At 31.8% G+C, this 24,288-nt stretch overlaps 2 protein-coding genes and 1 pseudogene across 2 annotated transcripts; 2 read left to right on the top strand and 1 right to left on the bottom strand.

The window, feature by feature from the left end:
* The first annotated feature begins 1,790 nt into the window (after positions 1-1,790).
* LOC132295669 (WUSCHEL-related homeobox 11-like) lies at positions 1,791-6,033 on the top strand (annotated as a pseudogene).
* An 8,702-nt stretch (positions 6,034-14,735) lies between these two features.
* On the top strand, positions 14,736-16,163 carry LOC132295668 (WUSCHEL-related homeobox 11-like). The gene is made up of 3 exons (XM_059793970.1): positions 14,736-15,333; positions 15,421-15,648; positions 16,135-16,163. Exons 1-3 carry the CDS (start codon positions 14,736-14,738, stop codon positions 16,161-16,163), a joined length of 855 nt encoding a protein of 284 aa, XP_059649953.1.
* Positions 16,164-21,373: 5,210 nt separating this feature from the next.
* LOC132285518 (transcription factor CSA-like) lies at positions 21,374-24,161 on the bottom strand. The gene is made up of 3 exons (XM_059787710.1): positions 22,991-24,161; positions 22,380-22,841; positions 21,374-21,715 (listed from the first exon to the last, which is right to left on the bottom strand). Exons 1-3 carry the CDS (start codon positions 23,388-23,390, stop codon positions 21,459-21,461), a joined length of 1,119 nt encoding a protein of 372 aa, XP_059643693.1. The 5' UTR covers positions 23,391-24,161; the 3' UTR covers positions 21,374-21,458.
* Positions 24,162-24,288: the final 127 nt, after the last annotated feature.

The raw sequence follows: 24,288 nt of genomic DNA, 5'->3' as shown, positions 1-24,288 counted from the left end.
CTTAACATTTTCAGGAAACTTAAGGAGTATGAACGTATGACTTGTATCCATGGACTTAGACGCCCCTACCATTTTACCTGCATTTGTGAGTTTTCTGTAATGTTAGTGATATGATGTACTATTAGTCTTGGGATGACGTATATTTTATGCATTAACATAAGAAATGACGATAATGCCTTAGATGACCTTGGGTTCGGGTAAGGATCCGATAAACGATTTGGACCTCTGGGTTCGGGTCGTTACAATATATATTTAATTGATGAATGATGATGCTAATTGATGATGTTATTTTGTTTTGTTTGGTTGATGTTTACTTGAAAGTTCAGATTTATGTGGTTATATAGAATAAAAAAAAATTAGAAAATTCAAATTTAATTGGTTATGGGGTGGTTGCGGGGCAGGGGCGGGGGCGGTTATTGGGGTTGGGGGTAAAAAAAAAATAGTTTTGGGGGTGCAAAATTTTAACGGGGACAAGGATGGGGATTGAGAAACTCGCCCAAAATCGCCCCATTGCCATCCCTAATCATGTGTCCAAAGGTGAAGGACATGAGAGGCACATCAACTCATTGTTCTTTGCTCTCAAATTGTAATAGTCGAATATTATGAAAAACATCGAATGGAAAAAAATAATAATAATAAAAAAATAAAAAATTATACTTCTCACTTGTAGGTACCATCACGATTTATCAATCAATAAAAATATTTAGGGGTGAGATATGATGGCCTAAAAGCGAGTAACCTGAGTCCAACCAAAAAAAAATTATGAAACTAAGAAAGATAATTGAGATCAGGGGATTAAATTTAGATCTTAGACCTTAGAACTCGACTTCATTTTGGATGGGATTTGTGCAAAAGTTTTACCAGCTTAAACCACTCTATATTTTAAAGCTATACGGTTTTTTTTTTTTTTTTTTTTTAAATTATTTTTTTATGACATAAAAACCCTCACAACTACCTGCTTTTTGGACTTGTAGATGCCATGTAAATCTCTGGATATGTACAACAGCCCGCAAGCCACACTTATCGGTTAAGTCCGAATTTACTGTCTTAGAGAGAATCGAACGCAAGACCTCTTATGTATAAAGCTCTTATGTCCAGTTCCTGAACCATTTACATGTTCAAAGTTAAGATTAATTACTTAAATATTTTTGCGTAACATTATATATAAGGAATAATTAAAATATTTTACTTATATAAATAACGTGCAAGAAATACTGTGTTTTTAAAAAGTGCTTACAAATCTTTGTATTTAATTTTAACCATATTTTTTTATATATATATAAATAATTCAAAATATCCTTAAGGGCATGTTAGTTATTTCTGTTTTCATTTTTTTAAAAATAAAATTTCAAAAATCATTTTTTTTTTGTAAAACCCCCCAAATACTCCAAGATTCCAAATTTTTTAATAAAAATTTTAAAATCAGTTTATTTATTTTTTTATATTTTTTTTATTGTGTTGAGAACATTTTAGATATTTTACTTTCTAAAATTGAAGAATTGTTATTAAAATTAAATTTTGTTTAGGGTTTATCTGAATTAAATAAGTTATACCGACTAAGGAATTGAATTAACGGTTGCCTAAAGTTTATAGTAAAAAAATGCAACATATATAATAATGTATGCATATCCCTATCAGGAAATTGTTTCTATTTGCGGCTAAACTCCAACAACCCAACAAAAACCTTCTGAGCTTGCAACCTACTCACCTCAAACTAAAACCTTCTAAACTCGACAAAATTGCAACTTTGAGACTATTAGTATTTTTATAATGGACAAAGAGCAAATATAATGGAGAAAGGGCAAACATTTGGTTCTGTCTATAGGGTACATGCACTGGTCAGTTCTCTCGAAGATGCTTCACTTTTTAACCCCTTTGTAATTCTATACATTTGTTATTTCTCTTGAAAATGCTCGACTTTTAAGCCCAATGTATTCCTATCCAAACAACGGAAGTCACTAGTTTCATTTGTTTTCTTATATTTTCCAGAATCTCCCGATACGGTCCAAAAATTACAACATATACCTATTTTCATATTTACTTATATTTTAAGATAAATTAGATTGACCTCCTTTTAGGTTTGGGTAAATTATATACGAGTAGAGTATTTGATTTTTATTACTTTGATCTACCTTAAGATTTGACGTGTGTACTCAAAACTCTATTGAAAATTAAAAGATGACTAAATTGTCATTTTTTTGTATTAAAAGATTTCAATAACCTTATATTTTGACATGAAGTAACAAAACTGTCATGAAATGCCATTGAAATGCAAAGTATTAATTTTCTTAGCAATACATTTGATTAGGTTTATTTTTACGAGTTTGATTAGGTTTCTTTTTTCTTAAAAAAAAAAAAATAGATAGGGTAATATAGTGTTTACAAGATAAGAAAATTAATAAAAATAAAAAAAGGCAGAATCTTTTGGTTTGACAGAATTTTTTATTGAATTATTATTAAATTAAATAATGGTATGAAAGATATTTTACACTTTTAAAAGGAATCAAAATAATACTATGTAAAGGCCAAATATTCTAAACTAACTTGATACCATGAATGAGTGTATATATATTTATATACACACAAACTAGTTTTTAAGTCAGGTCACGTTGGTGTATATATATATACACACACTAGTTTTTAAGTCATGTATCACCTCTGGTATGCTAAATATTATTATTATTTTTTTATATTAATTACATGCTATATATTTTGGTGATAAAATTAGTTGTCCCCAACATTATTCCATATGTAGTGGCTCACAGCAAAACACTGAAGGGAAAATTAGTTTTTGATAATCAAAGTTGAAATTTTTTACTTTAAAGTGCCTTAATTCGAGAAAAGGTCAAAAAATTAGTTTTTGACAATTAAAATTGAGAAAAATTACTTTAAAGTGCCTTAATTCGGGAAAAGATAAATAGTGACCGAATTTAAAAAATAATTGATAATGAGTCATCTTTTAATTTTAAAGTCCAAAATACCCTTCTTTTTATTGGCAGATCCCCAATTGCTTTTTATTTTCTCCTCTTCTCGGCCATGGAAATCTGAACCTCTAAACCATAAACAAAAGAAAGTGTAACAGAGCATTCAATTTAAAAAGTACTACGTATCAAAGATGTTGGGGGGTGTAGTTTATGTGGAGGTTTAGATTGCTATTAATACGATGTTGTTGTCATCCTGAGTTTTGTTTTACATATTGGCAGATTGTTCTTATATATAGCGTTTTATTGTTACGAATCGAAATACTATATATTAGCATTAATTTTAATTAAATACAAAGATGGGTTCTACCAGTATTATTATTTCATAATCAATGAATAATATATAGGGTCAGTAAATATTGATATCCGATTATCTGTTAAATATATATACACACTGTTGCATTGATGTAATTCCATGGATAGGTCCAGAAAAGAATCCAATCGTGCAACTTAGATTGCCTTGCCCTCAAAGACTATTGTTACGCATGGTCTAACTTAATTCTATCCAAAAAGTTTTGATGCAACGCGTTAGATCGAAAACACCAAATTGAAAACGTTAACTTATCACTCTTTGAATATATTTTAAGTGGGAGTCATGTTCATCACCTAATACATATTAAGTGATAAAAAGTTTTTTGCAATTTTTTTAACAGTTTTAGTGATAAAAGGCAATGAGGATTCGAAATCTCGTTGCTTGTAAACCCAAAGAGCTAATCCGATAGCGGGGCTCAAAATTTGCAAGCAAAAACAAAGAGAGAAGTCACTAGAGACAACCACGGGTCCACTGCCACTAGAATAACAAGAGAACTTCAATGAAAATACAAGGTACCACTTGAATACAAATGTGAAAGCGAAAAGGTTAAAACGAACTTAATCCGTTAATTAAGGGTAAAAAGACCATTAATAGAGACTACAAAGACAGAATGGTCATCAAACATGACTATAGGGCAAAATGGTCATTAGAGATGACCACATGGGCAAAAGAGAAAATATTAGGCCATTTAACCGATAAGATGACTGTCAGAAGAGGAACCCAACCCAAAAAATCCAACTCTAGTGATAAAAGTCATTCGCATAATACGGAGTATTGTTGTTAAATTAACAAAAGAAATTAAGCTTTGGTAGGGTTTACCTGAATCAAATTATCGATTTATTTTCTTTTGAGTAGTCGGTCTAAATTTCAAGAACCTTACAAAGTAACAAAACCTTGTACCAACTTTGAACACCTCAAAACTGAAGCTCTATTTTATAATCAAAACATCTGGTTATGCTTTTAGGGTACATGCATTGGTCACCCCACTTGGAAATCCTTCAACTTTATCCTTTCTTCATGTATTCCCACCGAAACACCGCAACTACAAGTTTTGCCTTTTCACGGTCAAACATCCTAATTTTTAATTTGTTATATTAATCGATGCGTTAGAAAAAATAGACATGCTAATTAAAAATTTGAGTTTTAGAATTTTCGTATATCTAACACTAGCCGTGTTCATATAATGTCTATTGATGATGTCTTTAAGTTTCACACTGGTCAGATCCTTTTTCTTTTTCCTTTTTTTTTTGCAGGAGCTAGATTTGAGTTTTACAAATTTCTAAATTTGTGTGGAGATTGTGAGGGTATTGTAGTAAATAATGGAAGATTTTAATACACTAGAGAGTTGTTGAATTTGTTCATCCGTTGGAGAAGTTTCTAAAACAGTAGTGATTATGAAGTTTGTAAACATGTAAATGTTAATGAAATTTAATTAACTGTCTATAAATAGGGGAGGGTGTTATTTATAACTTTGTCTTTGTACACGACGGTGTGTATTAAGGATTAAGAATGTGCAATGGTTATAAACTTTGAGTATTGTTATAAATCGTCTGTTTGACATCATTTTTACTGTCTGTAAAATTTTAGTGCACTCATTTATAGACACCTTACGTTTGTCGGACCATGTGATTTTATAAATTATCCACGCACAGTTAAAAACCTAACCTATAGTTAATTAAAACATTTAAGAATTAGTTTTCCTAGAAAATTTAATTAATTATTATTATTATTATTTGTTTACCAAACCAAATAAGTAATTATTTATAACTTTGTCTTTGTACACGACGGTGTGTATTAAGGATTAAGAATGTGCAATGGTTATAAACTTTGAGTATTGTTATAAATCGTCTGTTTGACATCATTTTTACTGTCTGTAAAATTTTAGTGCACTCATTTATAGACACCTTACGTTTGTCGGACCATGTGATTTTATAAATTATCCACGCACAGTTAAAAACCTAACCTATAGTTAATTAAAACATTTAAGAATTAGTTTTCCTAGAAAATTTAATTAATTATTATTATTATTATTTGTTTACCAAACCAAATAAGTAACCCTTTTTACCGTTCATTTTTCTCTTCTCACCGTGACTTATTTATTTTCTCTAAAATTCTGATCATTATTTATATATTCCGCACATTTTCTTCTGTAAAATTTTTTCCTTATGGTAATCACCATCATGTTTAGAGTTGACTATAATTTAAACCTCAACATCAACACCCCAACATTTCAAGCCATGCCAGTGCTGAGAGATGAAATGAAACCGTCAGAACAAGGTGCCCCCAAAACCAGAGCAAGTCCTCATATACTTGAGTCCATCTTCCACAGGCATGTTAAATCTTCCTAGAGATGAAACTGTGAGGATAAGAAAACTCCTAGAGAAATTTGGTGCTGTTGCAGATGCCAATGTTTTCTACTGGTTCCAAAACAGGCGGTCCAGGACTCGCCGACCACTACGTCAAATTCAGGCCAGCCTCGCCGAAGCAGCTCAGCCAAGGACTAGTAGTACTGGTACCAGTGCTATCCAGTATGAGAGTAGTAGCTCCGGTGTGGGTTTTGTGCCCTCCTTTTCTCCATCTCCTTCTCCCACTTTATCTCTGTCTCCTTCTCCATCTTCTAAATTGTCATATTGGTTCTTCTTCATCAGGTGGTGGTGGTGGTGGTGTCTTCTCGTTTCCGACCACATGGGTATCCCGGAAATTCATCAAACCTCAAGTCTGACTCCAAATTTTGACTGAGTTGCTCTCATATTCTACCATTTTCACTACCAACCCGGTAATTGCTTATATATTGCTGAGTTGCTCTCATATTCTACCATTTTCTTTCACGCATAACATTTTCTTACTCCTTAATTTTCCTCATACACATGCGTACATACATATATCTGTTCTTGGATTAATTTTCTACTCTCTCTTGTTTTGATGTTAAATTGGGAAAAAAAAGGGTTAAGTAGTCCCTTGTTTTGACTAAATATTGTCTCAAATTTTGAAGGATATAAAACAGCTTTTTAGTAATTACATAATGACCATCATATTAATAATAATTATTAAACAACTCCTCGTAATCTCATATACACACCTCAACTTAATTTCTTTCTAAAATTTTCTTTAAAATCCCTAAGAATGGGACCCACATGTCAAACGTGTATCCCTGGCGTGTCGGACATGTATTCACGGCGTGTCCGTATTGTGTTCCTTGTATCCAAATATCCAAAAAAAAAATTCAGACACGTTATTTTGACGAGTACTTTCTATGTCTTATTTTATATTTGGTGTTATAGAAATCATATCGAATGAAATTGAAAGTTATAAGATGGTTGTTATTTAATTTTTATTTTTATTTTTTTGATTTATAGAACAGCAAGGTTCAAAAAACTAGCATGTCTCTTAGTACATTTTAATGGTGAAGACTAACATGTCTCTGGCTACATTTTAATGGAAGTTTTATTTGTTTCTCGTAGTTTGTATGTTCTCATCCCGATGTTTGCATCGGATGACCTATGTACTCATGTTGTCATGTAGTGTTGTTTTGTTTGTCAAGAAAATAATAATAATAATAATAATAATAATAATAATAATAAATAAAATAAATTAATTTTTTTTAACATGTATGATATTAGGTATAGATGCGTGGATTAATTAAATATGTGGTGAAATTTGATAGCCCAGTTTTTGGCTTTGTTCTCTAGCCCAGGGCAAGTTCCCTATACTGTGGGCTGTGGGGGATGCCCCATGTTTACACTTGTAAATTGTTTTCTTTTTTTTTTATCTCAATACTTACTTACCCCAAAAAAAAAACAAAACCAAAAAAAAAAAAACAGATATGCACTTCTATCATTCTACTATCATTTGAAAATTTTCTAGCCCACGACTAGCATTAGGGAAATGAGAATTGAGATGATGATACTTGCAGGATTAAACAAGAATTAGTCAAATGAAGTAATGTTTTTAATATATGAGTAACATATTGATTAGAGAGAAAAAAAATAATAAGAAATGAAATAGAGATACATTGATTAAAATTATGCCACATTATTATTTTTTTTTATCCATGTACAAAAAGATAGCATATGACCTTCTAGTTGAGCTTCTTCTTATAATGGATCGAGGAAAATGTTCACATGAGAAGCAAAGTCATGTCAGAATGTGAGGAACTGTCAGAATGTGAGGAACTGGTAAAGTTAAATTATTAATGTGTATGTGAGAGATAGTGTGTGTGTGTGAAAAAGACCATTATATTAATTTAAAGATAATGTTTAACTACTCACGAGTGAGTAATTCTACCTTACTCACTCTTTATGTGTATCAATAACAGGGGCGGAGTTAGGATTGTAAAGTAAGGGGGGCTAAAAATAATTAAACTCATGATTACTTAGTGTGTCATTCATGCTCTAAATAAGAATTCTCATGATCAGTCATTTAATTTAACCCAATAATTTACAACCTTTAAACATATTTACACTTCCAAACTCTAATGTATTTTCATAGTCAAGAATCCACTGAAGTCTGCTTCATGCAAGTACTAAAACAAACATCTACAAGAATGCGAGATATATATGTTCTTATTAATAAATTCACATTAGAAAGTAAGACCTATGTGTTCCGCCCCTAACTAGTTATTAATTCATTATATAATAAATTACACAATTTAATAAGAAATTATCAACAAGTCATCAACAAAGACCTTTTTTTTTTTACAAAAATAAAATTCAATACTTCACTAGATTAACAATAATAATCCATGATATCCATCCACCTAGGCCTTAGTGTCTTACACACGAAAAGTTTAGGTCTTCTTCCATAGACTAACAATATGTTTGATTTACTAGGTTGGGCCCTGTTATGTTTTATTATGGTTTATTTTATGATTAGGTCTGTCTATGGTTCGTGGGCTTGCTCATATTTAAGATTTGGTCTATGCAAATTTTATAACTCCTTTTATTTATAGAAATATTATGAATTGGGTTAAGCTGATAGAAAGAGGAAGAGTGGTACATGGGCTCATAGGAACAATAGTATTAAATTTTTTTCTTCAATTGGACCTGGGTTATAGCCCAGGTTAGCTCATTACTAGTTCCTCCCTTGATCAATAACAAAATAACACATCAACTTTAATAACAAAATAATCCACGCCCTTCTTTGCTTTTTCGGATCAACCATTAAATAAAAGTATAAAGTTTTTTTTATATTATTTTACTGATTTTTTTATAAAAGTTGATGTGTTATTTTATTATTGGAACATATAAAGGGTGAGTATGGTGAAGCTATTCACCAATGAATATCTAAGCATTGTCCTTAATTTAATAGTTGATCGTGTGTCTGAAGGCGAAGGACTGAGTGGCACATCAACTGGCTGTTCTTTGCTCTCAAATTATAATAGTGAAATTTTAATCCCTAGAAAAAGGAAAAACATCGAATGAAACACTGCAACAACAAAAAATAAAAATAGAAAAAAGAAGTTATACTTGTCAATTCTAGTTACCATCAAATTTTATCAATCAATAAAAATATTTAGAAATGGGATATGATGGTTTAAAAGCGAGAAACTCGAGTCCAACAAAAAAAAAAAAATTATGAGAGTAAGAAAGATAATTGAGATCATGGAATTAAATTTAGATTTTAGACCTTAGAACTCAACTTCATTTTGGATGGGATTTGTACAAAAGTTTTACAAGCTTAAATCACCTTATATTTTAAAGTTACACGTTTTTGTTTTTATTTTTATTTATTTATTTTTATGACATGAGAATCCTTTGGACTTGTAGCTACGAGGTAAATCTCCGGATATGTGCAACTGCTCGCAAGTCACACTAATCCGTTAAGTCCGAATTACTATCTTAGAGAGAGTCGAACACAAAACCTCTTATATATAGGGCTCGTGTATCTTGTTTGTGAACCATTTACATGTTCAAAGTTAAGATTTATTTATTTATTTATTTTTTTTCTTCGACGTAACAGTATATATAAGGAATTATTAACCTAACTTATGAAATATTTTACTTATATAAATAATGTGCAAGAAATACTGTGTTTTTAAAAACTGCTTAAAAATCTTTGTATTTAACCATATTTTTTTTATATAAAAAAAATCAAAATATCCTTCAGGGCATTTTAGGTATTTTCGTTTTCAATTTTTTTTTTTTTTTTAATAAAAATCTAAATTATTTTGTAAAACCTCAAAATACCCCAAGATCCCAATTTTTTAAATAATTTTTTTTAAATCAATTTACTTTTTATTTATTTATTTTGTGTCGGGTACATTATTAGATATTTTACTTTCCAAAATTTGAAGAATGGTTCTTGAAATTAAATTTGGATATTAAATAAGTTATACCGACTCAGGAATTGAAATTAACAATTATCCACTAAAGTTTAGGGTAGAAAAAAACAACATATATAATAATGTATACATACATTAGATTCCTTTCTCTCTATCTTGCAATTCCTAGTTGGAAGTAGGCAGTAAATTGTTTCTATTTGCGGCTAAACTCCAACAACCCTATAAAAACCTTGTGAACTCGACAAAATTACGACCTACCCACCTCCAAATATTTTATAATGGACAAAGGGCAAACCATACCGGGACTATTTTTATAATGGACAAAGGATTCTGGCTTTAGGTACATGCACTGGTCAATTATTTTGAAGACTTGACTTTTAATCCCTTTGTAAAATTCTATGCATTTGTTTCTCTTGAAAATGCTCGACTTTTAAGACCAATGCATTCCTATCCAAACACCGGAAGTCTAGTTTCCTTTCTTTTCTTATATTCTTTAGAATCTCCAGAGAGTCCAAAAATTGCAATATTCATTTTTACTTATATTTTAAGATAAATTATATTAACTTACCAGGTTTGGATAAATTATATATTTGGTCTTTATTACTTTGATCTACTCTAAGATTTGAAGTGTGTACTCAAAACATTCTTAAAAATTAAAAAATGACTTAGTTGTTATTTTCTTGTATTAAAAGACTACAATAACCTTATATTTTGATATAAAATAACAAAACTATCATGAAATGCCATTAAAATATTTTTAGGGTTTTGATTTAAGTTTCTTTTTTCCACAAAAAAAAAAGGATAATATAATGTTTACAAGATAAGAAAATAAAATAATAAAAAAAGACAATAGAGTCTTTTGGTTTAGCAGATTTTGCTTATTGAACTATTATTAAATTAGATAATGGTACGAAAGACTTTCACACTATTGTCAAAATAATATAAGCCAAACACAAGATGTGTATAATTTGTCCAAACTTTAAAGAATGTTAGTGTAATTTATCCTATATTTTAAACATACTACTAAACTAACTTGATACAATGAATTAGTAAATATATATACACACAAACTAGTTTTTAAGACAGGTTACGTTAGTGTATATACACACTAGTTTTTAAGTCATGCATCACCTCTGGTATGCTAATTATTATATTTTTAATATTAATTACATGCTATATATTTTGGGGATAAAATTAAATTTGTCCCCAACATTATTCCATATGTAGTAGCTCACAGCAAAACACTGAAGGGAAAATTAGTTTTTGATAATCAAAATTGAAAAAAATTTACTTTGAAGTCCCTTAATTTGAGAAAAGGTCAGAAAATTAGTTTTTGATAATCAAAATTGATTTTTTTTTTTTTTTACTTTAAAGTACCTTAACTCGTGCAAGTTAGATTGCCTTGCCCGCGAAGAGACGATTATCAAAATGATAACAACTCCTTCAAAGACTATTGGTATGCATGGTCTAACTTAATTCTATCCAAAAAAAAGTTTTGATGCAATGTGTTAGATAAACACCGTTTGAAAACATTAACTTATTTCTCCTTAGATATACTTTAAGTGAGACTCATGTTTATCAATTAAAATATATTAAGTAATCATTTGTAATTTTTTAACAGCTCTAGTGATAAAAGTGAATGAGGATTCGAAACCCTCATGACCAAGTGCGTCAACGTTGAACCTGAACACCTAACTCGATATCGAGCCCAAAATGCGAAAGTAAAAATAAAAGGAGAGGTCACTAGAGACAACCACTGCCACTAGGACAACAAGAGAACTTTAATGAAGAAGATACAAGGCATAACTCGAATACAAATGCCGATGTGAAAAGGTCGAAATGGATTTAATATGTTAATTAAGGGTAAAAAGGTCATTAAAAAATACTACAAGGGCAAAATGGTCATCAACTATGACTACATGGACAAAATTGTCATTAGACATGACCACAGAGGCAAAAGAGAAAATATTAAACCATCTTACCAATCAGATCCATATGATCGATGAGATTGATGGTCCAGAAGAGGAACTCAACCTACAAATCTATGTAACTGATTAGATGACCATCTGTTCGATTAGATAGATTATTTAATCGATCAAATGCGACTCATGTTTTTCATCTAAAACTTATTAAGTGATAAAAGTCATTCGGTTATAAGTTAGAATAACATTGTTAAATTAGCACAGGAAATTAAGCTTTGGTAGAGTTTACCTAAATCAAATTATATGTAATTAAATAGATCTTATTTCTTTTGAAATTTCAAGTTGTCAGTCTAAATTTCAAGAACCTTACAAAGTAACAAAACCTTGTACCAACTTTGAACACCTCAAAACTGAAGCTCTATTTTATAATCAAAACATCTGGTTATGCTTTTAGGGTACATGCATTGGTCACCCCCACTTGGAAATCCTTCAACTTTATCCTTTCTTCATGTATTCCCACCGAAAACACCGCAACTAAAAGTTTTGCCTTTTCACCGTCAAACTTCCTAATTTTTAATTTGTTATATTAATCGATGCGTTAGAAAAAATAGACATGCTAATTAAAAAAAATTGGGTCACATTGCATGTATCCAATGAAATGTAATTAATTTAGTTTTTTGATACTATATACATCAATTGGTACTATAAAATGAGACATATTCCTAACATTATAGCAGCTCACAATAATAATAAAAAAGACATTTGAAAATATCATTAAAGAATATTAATTTCTAGCACCATCGATCAACATATGTTACCACTGGGCAAACTCTTAACAATGCTGAAGTTTTTTCTTTTTAAATTTAAGTAAATACACATCATACACTCAACCTTGTAGCCGTGTTCATATAATGTCCATTGATGATGTCTAAGTATCACACTGGTCAGACCCTATTTTTTTTTCAGGAGCGAATTTTAGAATTTTCTAAATTTGTGTGGAGATTGTGAAGGTATTGTAGTAAATAATGGAAGATTTTAAAACATTAGAGAGTTGTTGAATTTATTCATCCGTTGAAGAAGATTCTAAAACAGTTGTGATTATGAAGTTTGTAAACATGTATATGTTTAGATGAAGAGTTTTAGAGGGTATATTTTACCTATTGATTGCAATAAAACTTAATTAAGTGTCTATATAAATAGGGGAGTGTGTTATTTATAACTTGGTCTACAAAGGTCACGGTGTGTATTAATTGGATAAAGAGTGTGTAAGGCCGGTAACGGTACTCTGCTTATAAACTTTGAACATTGTTATAAATCGGCGTTTAACCGACTTCGGCCACCATAACCTTTTTTTTAAAATATAAAAAAATTATAGGTGGGGTCATTTGACGTCATCTTTACAGTGACTTCAATGCACTTGTTACGTCTATTGTCGTTTCTTTCTCATCCATTATAACACTGTAATTATCATTTTAACCAACAATGTAACACTGTAATTACCATTTTAACTAATACTGTAATGACCATTTTAACCATACGTTGTTTTATAAAAATTAATAAAAATAATATATATTCTTTAATTAATAAATTGAGAAAAAATTGTTAGCGCTCAATATAGTGTTAGAGCTGCTCATTTGGACTACATTGTTGCCTCTCATTATGGTGTAATTACTTTGAGTCAGCTAAGACTTTCTGGTTTGATGTGGTTTCAATTGCGCACAAGGTAAATGTTCCTTCGGCTTGTAAAATTGTTGGACCTATTTTGTACATATCCATTTAACAAAAAAAAAAAAAAAAAAAAATTGAGAAGAAATTGTGAATAAAAGTTGTTGACAAAGTTCTTAAATTATGGCTCCGTTTGTTTCAACGTAAAATATTTTTTTTGAAAAATATTTTTCATTTTCAGGTAAAATATTTTTTTATTTTTACTTTGTCGATGTTTGACAAAGGTCTACGTAGAAATTAAGGCCAAGTCCATTAGGCGGGACACTTAAAATAACTTGTCGAAATTTTATGGATAAATTATTTTTGTTAAATTTTAATATTTTTTTTTCTTTCGTAAATATTTTACGACAACCAAACACCAGAAAATAAAAAAATATTTTACGTCCAAACAAACGGAGCCTATAGTTAATTTTTTTACTCATTGAACAAATATCAATATTCATATGCACCACATAATTTTATAAATTATCCATATATACACAACTATAGTTAAATATTAAAAACCTAACATATCGTTAATTAAAACCTATAAGAATTAGTTTTCTTAGAAAATGTATTTTTTTTTACCAAACCAAATAAGTAACTCTTTTTACAGTTCATTTTTCTCTTCTCACTATGACTTATTTATTTTTTCTAAATTCTGATCATTATTTATATATTCCACACATTTTCTCTTGCAAGATTTTTTCCTCTGATGCTAATCACCATCATGTTTAGAGATGACTATAATTTAAATAGACAATTCAGTGTTACACTTACTGAAAAGAAATTGTAGAATTATTTTTTATGCAAATTGGAAATAATTTTACAAAGGTTAGCTCATAATGCTAATTATATATGACTTTTAACGTATCTCTATATTTGTGTGCATTGTAGACATATAAGAATTCGTGATACATAAGGCTGTAAAAATATAACAATAGTAGAGTTTTGCTTCCAGAATGGGGTGTAAATATTATTTACTTGCGGACTCTCATATCAGTTTAAGAAAAAAAAAAAATTTCAAAACCCAATTTTCAATAAATAATTATTTAGTGAAGATAAAAAAAAACTGAAATTATCTAATTATTTACTAATTATTAGATTAGAGACAAACCTAATTATTAGAACTTGAACCCACAATTTCAATTTTCACCATTTTCACAGTATGAAACCGCCAATAAAGCAGGGGTAATTTAGTAATTTTGCTCACTAACATTCTGCCTATAAATACTTGCACTTGTGATGTTGACTGCTCATAGTTCATGAGTTCTATATTCTACCCCATTTTCCTTTTCCTAGTTTTGTGCTTAACAACTTCCTTTCCCTTCCTTCTCAGTGTCATGGAAGACCAACATCAACACCCTAACAGTAGTTCTTCAAGCTTTCCTTTCTTTGTGATGGATGATCAACCTCAACACCCTAACAATCCAAGCTTTCCCTTCTTCAGCGTCATGGAAGATCAACCTCAACCTCAACCTGAACCGCAACATCAACATCCTAACAGTAGTTCAAGCTTTCCCTTCTTCAGTGAAATGGAAGATCAACCCCAACATCCAAACAGTTCAAGCCATGTCCCTGCTGAGAGAACAAATGAAACCGTCAGAACAAGGTGGGCCCCAAAACCAGAGCAAGTCCTCATACTTGAGTCCATCTTCAACAGTGGCATGGTAAATCCTCCCAGAGAGGAAACTGTGAGGATAAGAAAACTCCTAGAGAAATTTGGTGCCGTTGCAGATGCCAATGTTTTCTACTGGTTCCAAAACAGGCGGTCCAGGTCTCGCCGCCGACAACGCCAAATTCAGGCCAGCCTCGCCGAAGCAGCTCAGCCAACGACTATTGCTACTGGTACTGGTGCAATCCAGTACGAGAGTAGTAGCTCTGGTGTGGGTTTCGTGCCCTCCTTTTCTCCATCTCCTTCTCCCACTCTATCTCTATCTCCTTCTGATCCATGTCTTCTTGGTTCTTCTTCATCAAGCGGTGGCCTTGTCGGCAACCACCACGGTGGTGGTGTCGGTGATGTCTTCTCGTTTTCTGGCCACATGGGTTTCCCTGAAATTCATGAGCAAACCTCAAGCCTGACTTCAAATTTTGGAGCTTCTAATAATTCAAATTTGCACTACCAACCCTCCGGTAATTGCATGGCTGAGTTGTTCTCATATTCTAACATTTTCTCTCACGCATAAATTGAGTTGATATTAACTGTCTCGAATTTTGCAGGACTTGTGACTGTGTTTATCAATGGGGTTCAGGTAGAGGTTCCAAGGGGACCCTTAGACATGAGGGTGTTTGGTCAAAATTTAGTGTTGTTACGTTCCTCAGGAGTGCCGGTAGCATCTAACGATTTTGGCTATTCAATAGAGCACTTGGAGCATGGTGAAAACTATTTCCTGGTAAGCAATCAAGGGGCTACCAGTACTACTGCCTTTGAAACCAGTAATAGTTATGGTGTGTACCAAAAGAATCTCTGTGTGTGTGTGTGTGTGTGTGTGTGTGTGTGTGTGTGTGTGCATATTTAGATCATAAATGGGAACCCAAAAATGGTTTAGACTCGTCTTTCAAAACATGCATCCTTTTTTAATTACTTCTTCTCCTCCCCTCTCTCTCTCTCTCCAATTTTTCTTTGACCTTGGATACAATTTTGGGTGTGTCTTGGGGGGATTAATAGAGTTAATAAGATACTTTATTTAGGGAAAAAGGTTAATAAGATACTTAATGAGCTCAATCATGAGTTAATTCTCTAATGCTTAGAGGGAATTTTTTGGAATTCCATGAAGCTTCTCTCTCTCTCTCTCTCTCTCTCTCTCTATGTATATACATATATATATTATTGGAATTTCTTAGCTTCTCTCTCTCTCTTGTTGTGAGGAACAATATTGGGTGGTTCGTGGAGTCCACCAAGACAGCATATTAAGATAGTAATTTTGCTTGCAGGTTTCAAGGCCCCTTTAAAGAGGTATTAAAGTTGCACCGACCAGAATGAGCTTCTTCCACGAGGTTTCAAGAATTTAGAGAAGAATTTTAGTGAAGATCTTGAGAAGAAGAAATGTTTATTTTCTTTCTAGTCAATGTTTTTTTTATATATTTTCTACCCTTAGATGGGTTATGTTCTTTTTTCTTGCATCTTTTTATCACAATTAGCCTATGTTGTACTAGAATCCCAACCTAGTTTGAAGAGCAAGACCATGTATTAGATGTTTTTTGAGAGATTAATACTTACAACTTATATTTATATTTGATCAATTTTTACTTCAATGCTACACCAATTAAATGCATGTGAAATTGGTAATTTAGTTACTCTTTTTCTCTCTCATCTCTCTTTCTCTTGGATAAAAAAAGAACATAGATGTGGTACTGATATGTTGCAAAGTTTAATTTCCAGTGATTGAAACTTTTGATGAAATAAATTGACTTGGACCAAAATGGCTCTATAAGTTATGATATGCACTTAATTTGTTAGTATTTTATAAGTTTGGCAAAGCTATGATTTGGTTCTCTAGTTCTTATTCTATGCATTTCCTTTTTGTACTATGATTCATCTATCATTTATACTTTGAAAACACATGCAAGTATGGGGTTTTGAGTTTTTATTTATTTATTTATTTATGGGTATATGGGTTTTGAGTAAGTTGTACTCAAGGAACCAACCTTTCCTTTAATGTTACATTTTGGTCGCAGATTTTTCTTTCCCCCTTAAATTATATATCACATACTTCTATAATGTGTGTGTTTGTTCCGGTAGAAGTCAAAGATTTTTCTTTTGTGTGTGTGTCTGTGTGTGTTTTATTTTTCTTTTCTTCTTCTTTCTTTTGGGTTTCAGTAGAACAAAAATATAGTTGAAGAAAGCAGTTCAAGATTTGAAATTCACACATGGATCATAGTGTTCATAATAGCATCATGCAGCACAAAATGCATAAACGCAATGATCAGGATCATGATCATAGTGCATGTTCACAATAGCATCATGAATCACAACGCAATCATTAATATCATGATCACAGTGCATGTTCACAATAGCCTAAAGCACCACAAAGTGCATGTATAATCACAATGATATATATATATATATATATATATATATATATATATGTATCATATGTAAGTTACACCATATTTTTGTCTCAATTAAGCGCGCTTTTGGGACAGAGTGATTGTCTTATTCATTTTCCTTCTCCTTGTTCCAAATCATTTTTTAGAAAACTACTTTTATTCCTTTCAACTCTGTAGATTAATCAGAATATTAATGTGCTTTACTTTTCTTTGATTTCTTGTTTCTTCCAAATAAATCAGTAGACAGGTTATTGAAATTGCTAATGAATTAGTACCATACCCTTTCCCTTAACACAAAGAAAATAGAGATATCAAAAGTTAAAAACTTGTCTACAAAATATCTGTGAACTCCAATTGTCAAAAGGATTACACTTGTCTTTTAACTTCTTCTTCTTTTTTTTTCTTTTTTTTTTTAATTTTAGGTAAAACATCATTGAAGAAGATAGATCATTTCTACCTGATGTACTCAAGCGTCCTGTAATTTAGTAGTACTTTCTCACATTCTAAGTAAAAGGTCGATGGTTCAAGTCTTTATAAAGGCAAAAATGAGTGTGCGCATGATTCTTACCAAAGAAAAAAAAATTCTATATATATAATAACCTAACATAGTTACTCAATTGAGGCTTGAGAGGAAAATAAGAGAGAAATTTTAAATGGTCCTGACCAAACATACACAACCACGCAACTAAATGTGTCAGTTTATTTAATTTTTTTTATTGCATGACATAATAAGATTGACCAGAACTATATAAATCTTTGACTACAGAATATGGAGTAATTTTTAGGGGGCAGTGTGGGTGTGAATTTTTTTGTAATTAAGATAAAAAGAAATTATCAAAGAGCCTCTAACACAATAATATAACCTTCTTATTCTCAAAGAGGATGAGAGGGATTCGAACATAAACAAAAGTTTGTGTCACTACTTCCCTAATCCAAAAAAATAAACAATAAAACAAAAAAATGGTTCAGTTACAAGTTACAATGGTTTGTCATATCATCTGATACGTGAACTTTTTTTAAGTTAGATATGCGATCCGTATTGATCAATTTATACTGACTTTATTCGAATCTGTTATAACGCGACCGCCGTCGATAGAGGAATCATAATGGATACTCCGAACCATGGAACTTACAACCTAATGGAAATGCATAATGTGGTTAAAAAAGAGTGGCTGGTCTTGTAAACAACACCACAACCCATAATTTGATTGAGATTGATGACCTCCTAGCCTTTCTTCTTTTTGATAATTAGAAGCAGTGAGATTATGAAGCCCATTGTTAATCATAATGAGTCCAGACCTAATAATAGACCATGATTACCACCAGTAAATAAAGTAGCCCAAACTAGCTACTCTAAGCCCAGGCCATTCTACTCTACCTAGTCTCAAAAAGGTCCTCTTAGAATAGGTGGTGTTTGGATTCTCAAAAAACTAAAGTTATAATTAACGCGGTTTGTATGTGTTGTACACTTTGTAGTTGCTTTTAGCTGGTAAAAAAAAATTACTATAAAGCAACTAGTTGTTACCCATCAAGCCTACTAATTCAAGCACTAAAAAATAGTTTTTACTAATAATCACCCTTGACTTTGTCCTCACAGTTGTTGGCAAATTGTTGTGATCAGGGAAGACGTAAGACTTTACGTGAGATGGGACAAGACTGAAATTTTATAATAATTTTAAGAAGGGCGTTAGTAAAATTTTAAGGATATATAGTGAAAAAAGAAAAAAATAGCATGATATATTAATAAAAAATTAATAGATTCGCCTCTGGTTGTGATATGTATGGCTTGTTTGGTTTAATTTATTTTAAACTTGCGTGTTTTTTAAGATTTTTTTTTAATAATAATTTTTTAATTTTTAAGTTTTTAAGAATTGTTTCTCAAAAAATTGAACTTAAACAAAGCTCAGGACTTCTTTTTGTTACTAGTAAATGTTGTCTAGAGTTATAGCCTCTTAACTTGTCCTTAGCGATAATAAATAAATATAAAGAATTAAGAGCTTTGATTGGATAACAAATCTGTTACTAAAAATACCTTAATCAAACAAATTTAGATAAGAATTTTAAGTTTTTGAAACTGCATGTATAGAGTTTCTTATTAAGTTTCCAAGCATGTACTTCATTGATACCAAAGTATTTTTTTTCTGTTTTTTCATTTTTTTTTTTCATTTTTATCGGGTCAGAAAAAATATTTACATATTCTTAGGGCTATCGACCTTAACTTTTAAAATATATATTTTTATTATTTGAACAACAATAGAGATAATATCATTAAACGGAATGAATAATACAATCCGATTGAACCTCCAAATTTTAAAAGGCTAAAAATTTCAGATAAAAAATATACCACTAAATTATCAAAATTTAATCTCATGAAAAAAGTACCCGACAAATGGTAGCTTCCAGCCCTATTGAGGTTGCTACAGATCGCTAGCTCATTTATAGATCAGTTACAATTCTAGAACACTTATTATTTATTATTATTATTATTATGAACATTCTTTGAATGTGATCTGATTTTACAAAATTTCAAACTCACATGGTCGATCCGGTAAAACATGTTTTTACCCAAGAAATCATGTTTGAAAAATACGCTTTAACGTAAAGCAAATTACAAAGATATTTTAAACAACTTTCTGAAGTGACACGTGCAGTAAAAAAATGTTACTTTGAATGAAACTCAGTTAAGAAAATGATAGTTATTGTTAAAATATGCTTTATGATACACACCATGAGAATTTCTGATGGGCCCATGTAGTCAATCATGCAGATCAAAATACGATATCTCTTATTAAAGTCCCCCAATATTTTATCATATTTAAAATGATTTTCTAACTTCATCTATATACACTTTAATTTTTAACAGTAAAACTGATTAAAATACTAAAATTGAAATTTGTTAACAAATGAAACTTAAGTAGGACAAAGTTGGGTGTTAGTTATGGATTCTTATTCCTAATTTTCAGAATATAAAGTTGGGTGTTAATACTTTAATAATTTAAATATTTGAGTTGAATTGTAAAATATTTAATCTATGACAAATGATATCAGAGCAGGTCTAATTCTTTATCCGATGTCATACCAAGCGCACACAATTAAGGTGTCCGAATCAGAAGAAAGTATTCCGTGTATTTAGTGCACCAGATACATCAGAATCATCTATGCAGTGCACACACAAAAACAGACGATTCTGAACCTGGTACACAATGCACCGGATATCCCAAATATATTAAACATGCCAAATATATTCTAACCAATCAAATATTGGATGCCACACCATTAGATCCGGATGGAAATGGTCTTGAGCATGACATAAGTCTTTTAAGTTTTAATCAACAAAATAGTGAAATACATTTGATATGTTAAGATCGACAAGCTGCCAACAAATTTGTACTGCATTCTATGCATGAAAAAATCTTTTATATATATATATATATATATATATATATATTTCTCTCTAGCCTTATCCTTCAAACTATTTTTTCTGAAAAATTGAATAAAGAAGAAAAAATAATATTTATTTAAATTAAGAGGTAGAGTGTCAAATATTTTTTTTTCATTTAATTTTTGAAGCATATAAATAAACAACTCATTTGCAAAAATAATAATAAAAAAAATAAATCAATGTACACGTACTAAATGGAGCACATTAAATAGGCAACAAACCATGTATAGAGACACAAGTATATAATAAATATTCTTCCAGTAAAGCATGGTCAAAAAAGTACGCCAATCACCAACAAACAGCATTAAAAAGTCATGAAAGATGGCCAGGTTCATTTGTCAGTCTTTGAGCCACTACTTTGGCTTTGCCTCATGCAATACACAAAACATCACAGAGAATAATACCAGAGACACGTAACTTGGATAATAAGTCCAAAACTAGTAGAGTAGTGACTTCAATTTTTCTTTTCTAACACCCCCAAAGGCCACAACTAATAAAATATTAAACTCTCTCTGTCTCTCTCCTATTCTCTTAACTTTTCTCACTGCTGTTTTTATTTTTCCATTTATGGATGTGTATATGAAAAGACTCTAGTGCAAAAAAAACCAACTTTTTCAGCATACCATTATAGACTGAGATGGAGAAAATGCATTAAAAGAGCTAACAATTCACAACAGCTTCTATATGTCCTTCACTTGTTACAATTTGGTAGCTAGTAGCAGTACTCTAACTACAACCCATCCCCAAAACCCCATCACTATTTTCTTTATGTGGGTCCTACTCCAAGGAAATCAATGAATTGAATGTCCTTGTGTTTCTCATTCTCATTTTCCCCATACATGAAGAGATTGAGACTAGTCTTGTTATTGGCAACTGACTCAGTTGCTGAAACTTCTGAGTTTGAATCCGAGTGCTGATGACCACATTGGTCCACGTTCATCACCATTGCCACTCCCCCAGGACCATACAACTGGACATCACCAACATTTCTCATTCTCACCACTTTTCCCTCTGCAGATGATCCTACAAAACCAAAAATTATATAATTAAAATATGAATAACTACTAATAAAATTCAAGAATAAATTTATATATATATTTTTGTAGCAGTAAGATTCTTTCATTGTGACATTCCATTGTGACCTCGAGATTAAAAGATAATGGAGTCAAGTCTGCTGGCATATGACCAACCTCAAACCTGTATAGGTCATAGGTTCAAAATAAAAAACAACTACTCTATTAAAAGACAAGGCCTGCATACATCTATCCTCGTTGTAACTCCAATGACGAGAGCCTTGTGCACTAATTTGAGAGCCTTGTGCACTAATTTGACGCAACAATAAAGATGTTACATTATGACCTCAAGGTCACATGTTCCAAACACATTTGCTTAGATCTAAGTCGGTTGAGATCTGACTCTCGAAGCTCATACATTTCCGACACAATTATTTATATGTCAAATGATAAATGAATTGGTCTCGAGACTAGGTAATAACTTTTCCTCTAAATGGAAGTAAGTCTACTTAGATCTGACTTTCCGTCGCTACTCCATTCAGAGGTAAGTCCCGGGTGCCTCGTGAACTAGCTAGTCCTTTTCTTTTTACTATATAAATATAAACTCAATATGACATGGATTTCAAGATTTTTAATAAGAGAGAGAGGGGGAGAGGGGTAAACAATGTTCATACCCAAGTGGAATCCATAAGATTGGTAGTGCTTCTGAAGTGGATTGAACCTAGTGAGGAACGCAGGAGGCAGTCTGGCAGAAGAGGGACTGAGGGAGAGATTAGTGCATGTTGAGGCAGATTCATCAACATTGTTGTTGCTAGAGATGGTTGAATCACTGCATGCATTGTGTTGGTATTTAGCACTCTTATTATACTTCAATCCTTTAGACACTATTTGCTGTGAAGAATTCCTCCTCCTCCTGTAGAAAATGTTATGCTCTCTGTGTTTTCTGGCAAAGATCACATGCCAATGATTCTTCACTGCATTGTCAGTCCTCCCTGGGAACAGCCTAGCAATCATAGACCATTTGTTGCCATACATTTTATGTGCAGCCAACAGCCTCTCCTCTTCTTCCTCAATGAAAGCCCTCTTGTTAATCCTTGGATCTAGCTGGTTAAACCATCTTAATCTGCAACTTTTACCTAAAACAAAATTTAAATTTATAAAAAAATATTCAAAAACATTGTGGATTTTACATAAAAGACTAGTCCAGTGCACGGACTGCCAAAAGGTGTTCATAGTCTTACTTTATTTGTATATCGAGAGAGAGAGAGAGAGAGAGAGAGAGTACCTGATCTTCCTTCAAGTTTCTCAGCAATCAAGTTCCAGTTTTGAGGACCAAACTGGGTAACAAGTTCTTTGAGCTTGGAATCTTCATGTGGTCTCCAATGGCCTCTGGCACAGAGCTTTGGGTGTCCACTTTTCCTCTGATCACTTTCTTCATCCTCGTTAGGGTTCAAAGCAAGGCCTTTTCTCTCAACACCAAAACTCCCATCATCTGTAGTCCACTCACTTCCCCTGACTTCTTGAGCATTCAAAATCTGGAATCCCATTTGAGACCCTCTCTCACCAAGATGGTTTACAGAGAGAAAAGGCTTGGGATCAACAGGAGGAGGACGCATACTAAAGTTCATGTTTGGAAACCCAATGACACCATCACCATCATGATTCTTGATGTGTTGAAGACTCATTGGATTGAAAAAAAAAAAAAAAAAAAAAACACAACCTAGATGAACCCAGGAGTTAAAAGGCGAGAAAGTGAAGGAAAATGAAGGAAACGTCCAAGAAACCAATGTGTTTTCCCTTGATCACTAGTACAATGCCACAAACAGAGGAAAACAGAGGAGACTGAAATAAGCAAAATAATGACCACAAAACAACTGGGTTTCTCTCAAAATCCTCTCACAGAGAGAAGCTGACTAGAAAATCAGTAAACAAAATGAATTAAAGATTTCATTTTTTTTCATACTCTCTCCCTCTGTAATCTTTTGATGGGTTTGATCAAAGAGAAGGAATGGAGAGAGGAAAGGGATGGAAGAGGAGATCTTTATTGGACAGTTACACTTCTTATTTGAAAGGAACCAAAGAAACAAATATAACGTTTATAAAACGGGGAACAGAAAAGAGAATGGTTTTTTACTGTGGAGGAAAAGAAAGCTAAAGAACAAAAAGAAGAGCTGAAGCCACACGATTCTCTCTCTCACTCACTCACTCACTCCTCTTTTTACTCAACTTGCTCTCTCCATAACGCTTGATCAGAGAGGTCCAGGGCACCTTATTTTGAGACTGGTATATGTCTGTCTCTCTCTCTCCCCCCTCTTTCTCTGTCTAGGATTTAGTGTATGGTGTTCATGCAAGTCGAGAGCCGCACGTGTGGGTGGTCTGCTTTGGGTTGGGGCTGTTGCTGTTTCTCTCTCGATGTTCGAGAAAAACCAGAATCCCTCTGTCTGTTTGTGTGAGCCCTTTTTAGCTTTTTAAATGAAAAGGAAAATAACATTAAAAAAGATAGTGCAAGAGTCGTAAAACACCACCCCACCACCTGTAATCAGTACTATCTCAATCTTTTTATATACTATCTTTACTTATATA

The sequence above is a fragment of the Cornus florida genome, unplaced genomic scaffold (assembly GCF_030987335.1).
Source record: "Cornus florida cultivar Cherokee Brave unplaced genomic scaffold, ASM3098733v1 CherokeeBrave_3.0.0_Hap2_Chr02, whole genome shotgun sequence".
Lineage (NCBI taxonomy): Eukaryota > Viridiplantae > Streptophyta > Magnoliopsida > Cornales > Cornaceae > Cornus > Cornus florida.
The sequence above is the reverse complement of the archived record's forward strand: the minus strand, read 5'-3'. Positions and strand labels throughout refer to the sequence as shown.

Bases quoted from the DNA above. Each gene is read 5' to 3' on its own strand.
- LOC132295668 (XM_059793970.1), top strand. From the start codon at position 14,736: ATGGAAGATCAACCCCAACATCCAAACAGTTCAAGCCATGTCCCTGCT. The intron at 15,334-15,420 runs GTAATTGCATGG...CGAATTTTGCAG, and splicing joins TTTGCACTACCAACCCTCCG to GACTTGTGACTGTGTTTATC. The intron at 15,649-16,134 runs GTGTGTACCAAA...TTTTGCTTGCAG, and splicing joins TGAAACCAGTAATAGTTATG to GTTTCAAGGCCCCTTTAAAG.
- LOC132285518 (XM_059787710.1), bottom strand. From the start codon at position 23,390: ATGAGTCTTCAACACATCAAGAATCATGATGGTGATGGTGTCATTGGG. The intron at 22,842-22,990 runs GTACTCTCTCTC...ATTTTGTTTTAG, and splicing joins GAAACTTGAAGGAAGATCAG to GTAAAAGTTGCAGATTAAGA. The intron at 21,716-22,379 runs GTATGAACATTG...TTGGTTTTGTAG, and splicing joins ATCTTATGGATTCCACTTGG to GATCATCTGCAGAGGGAAAA.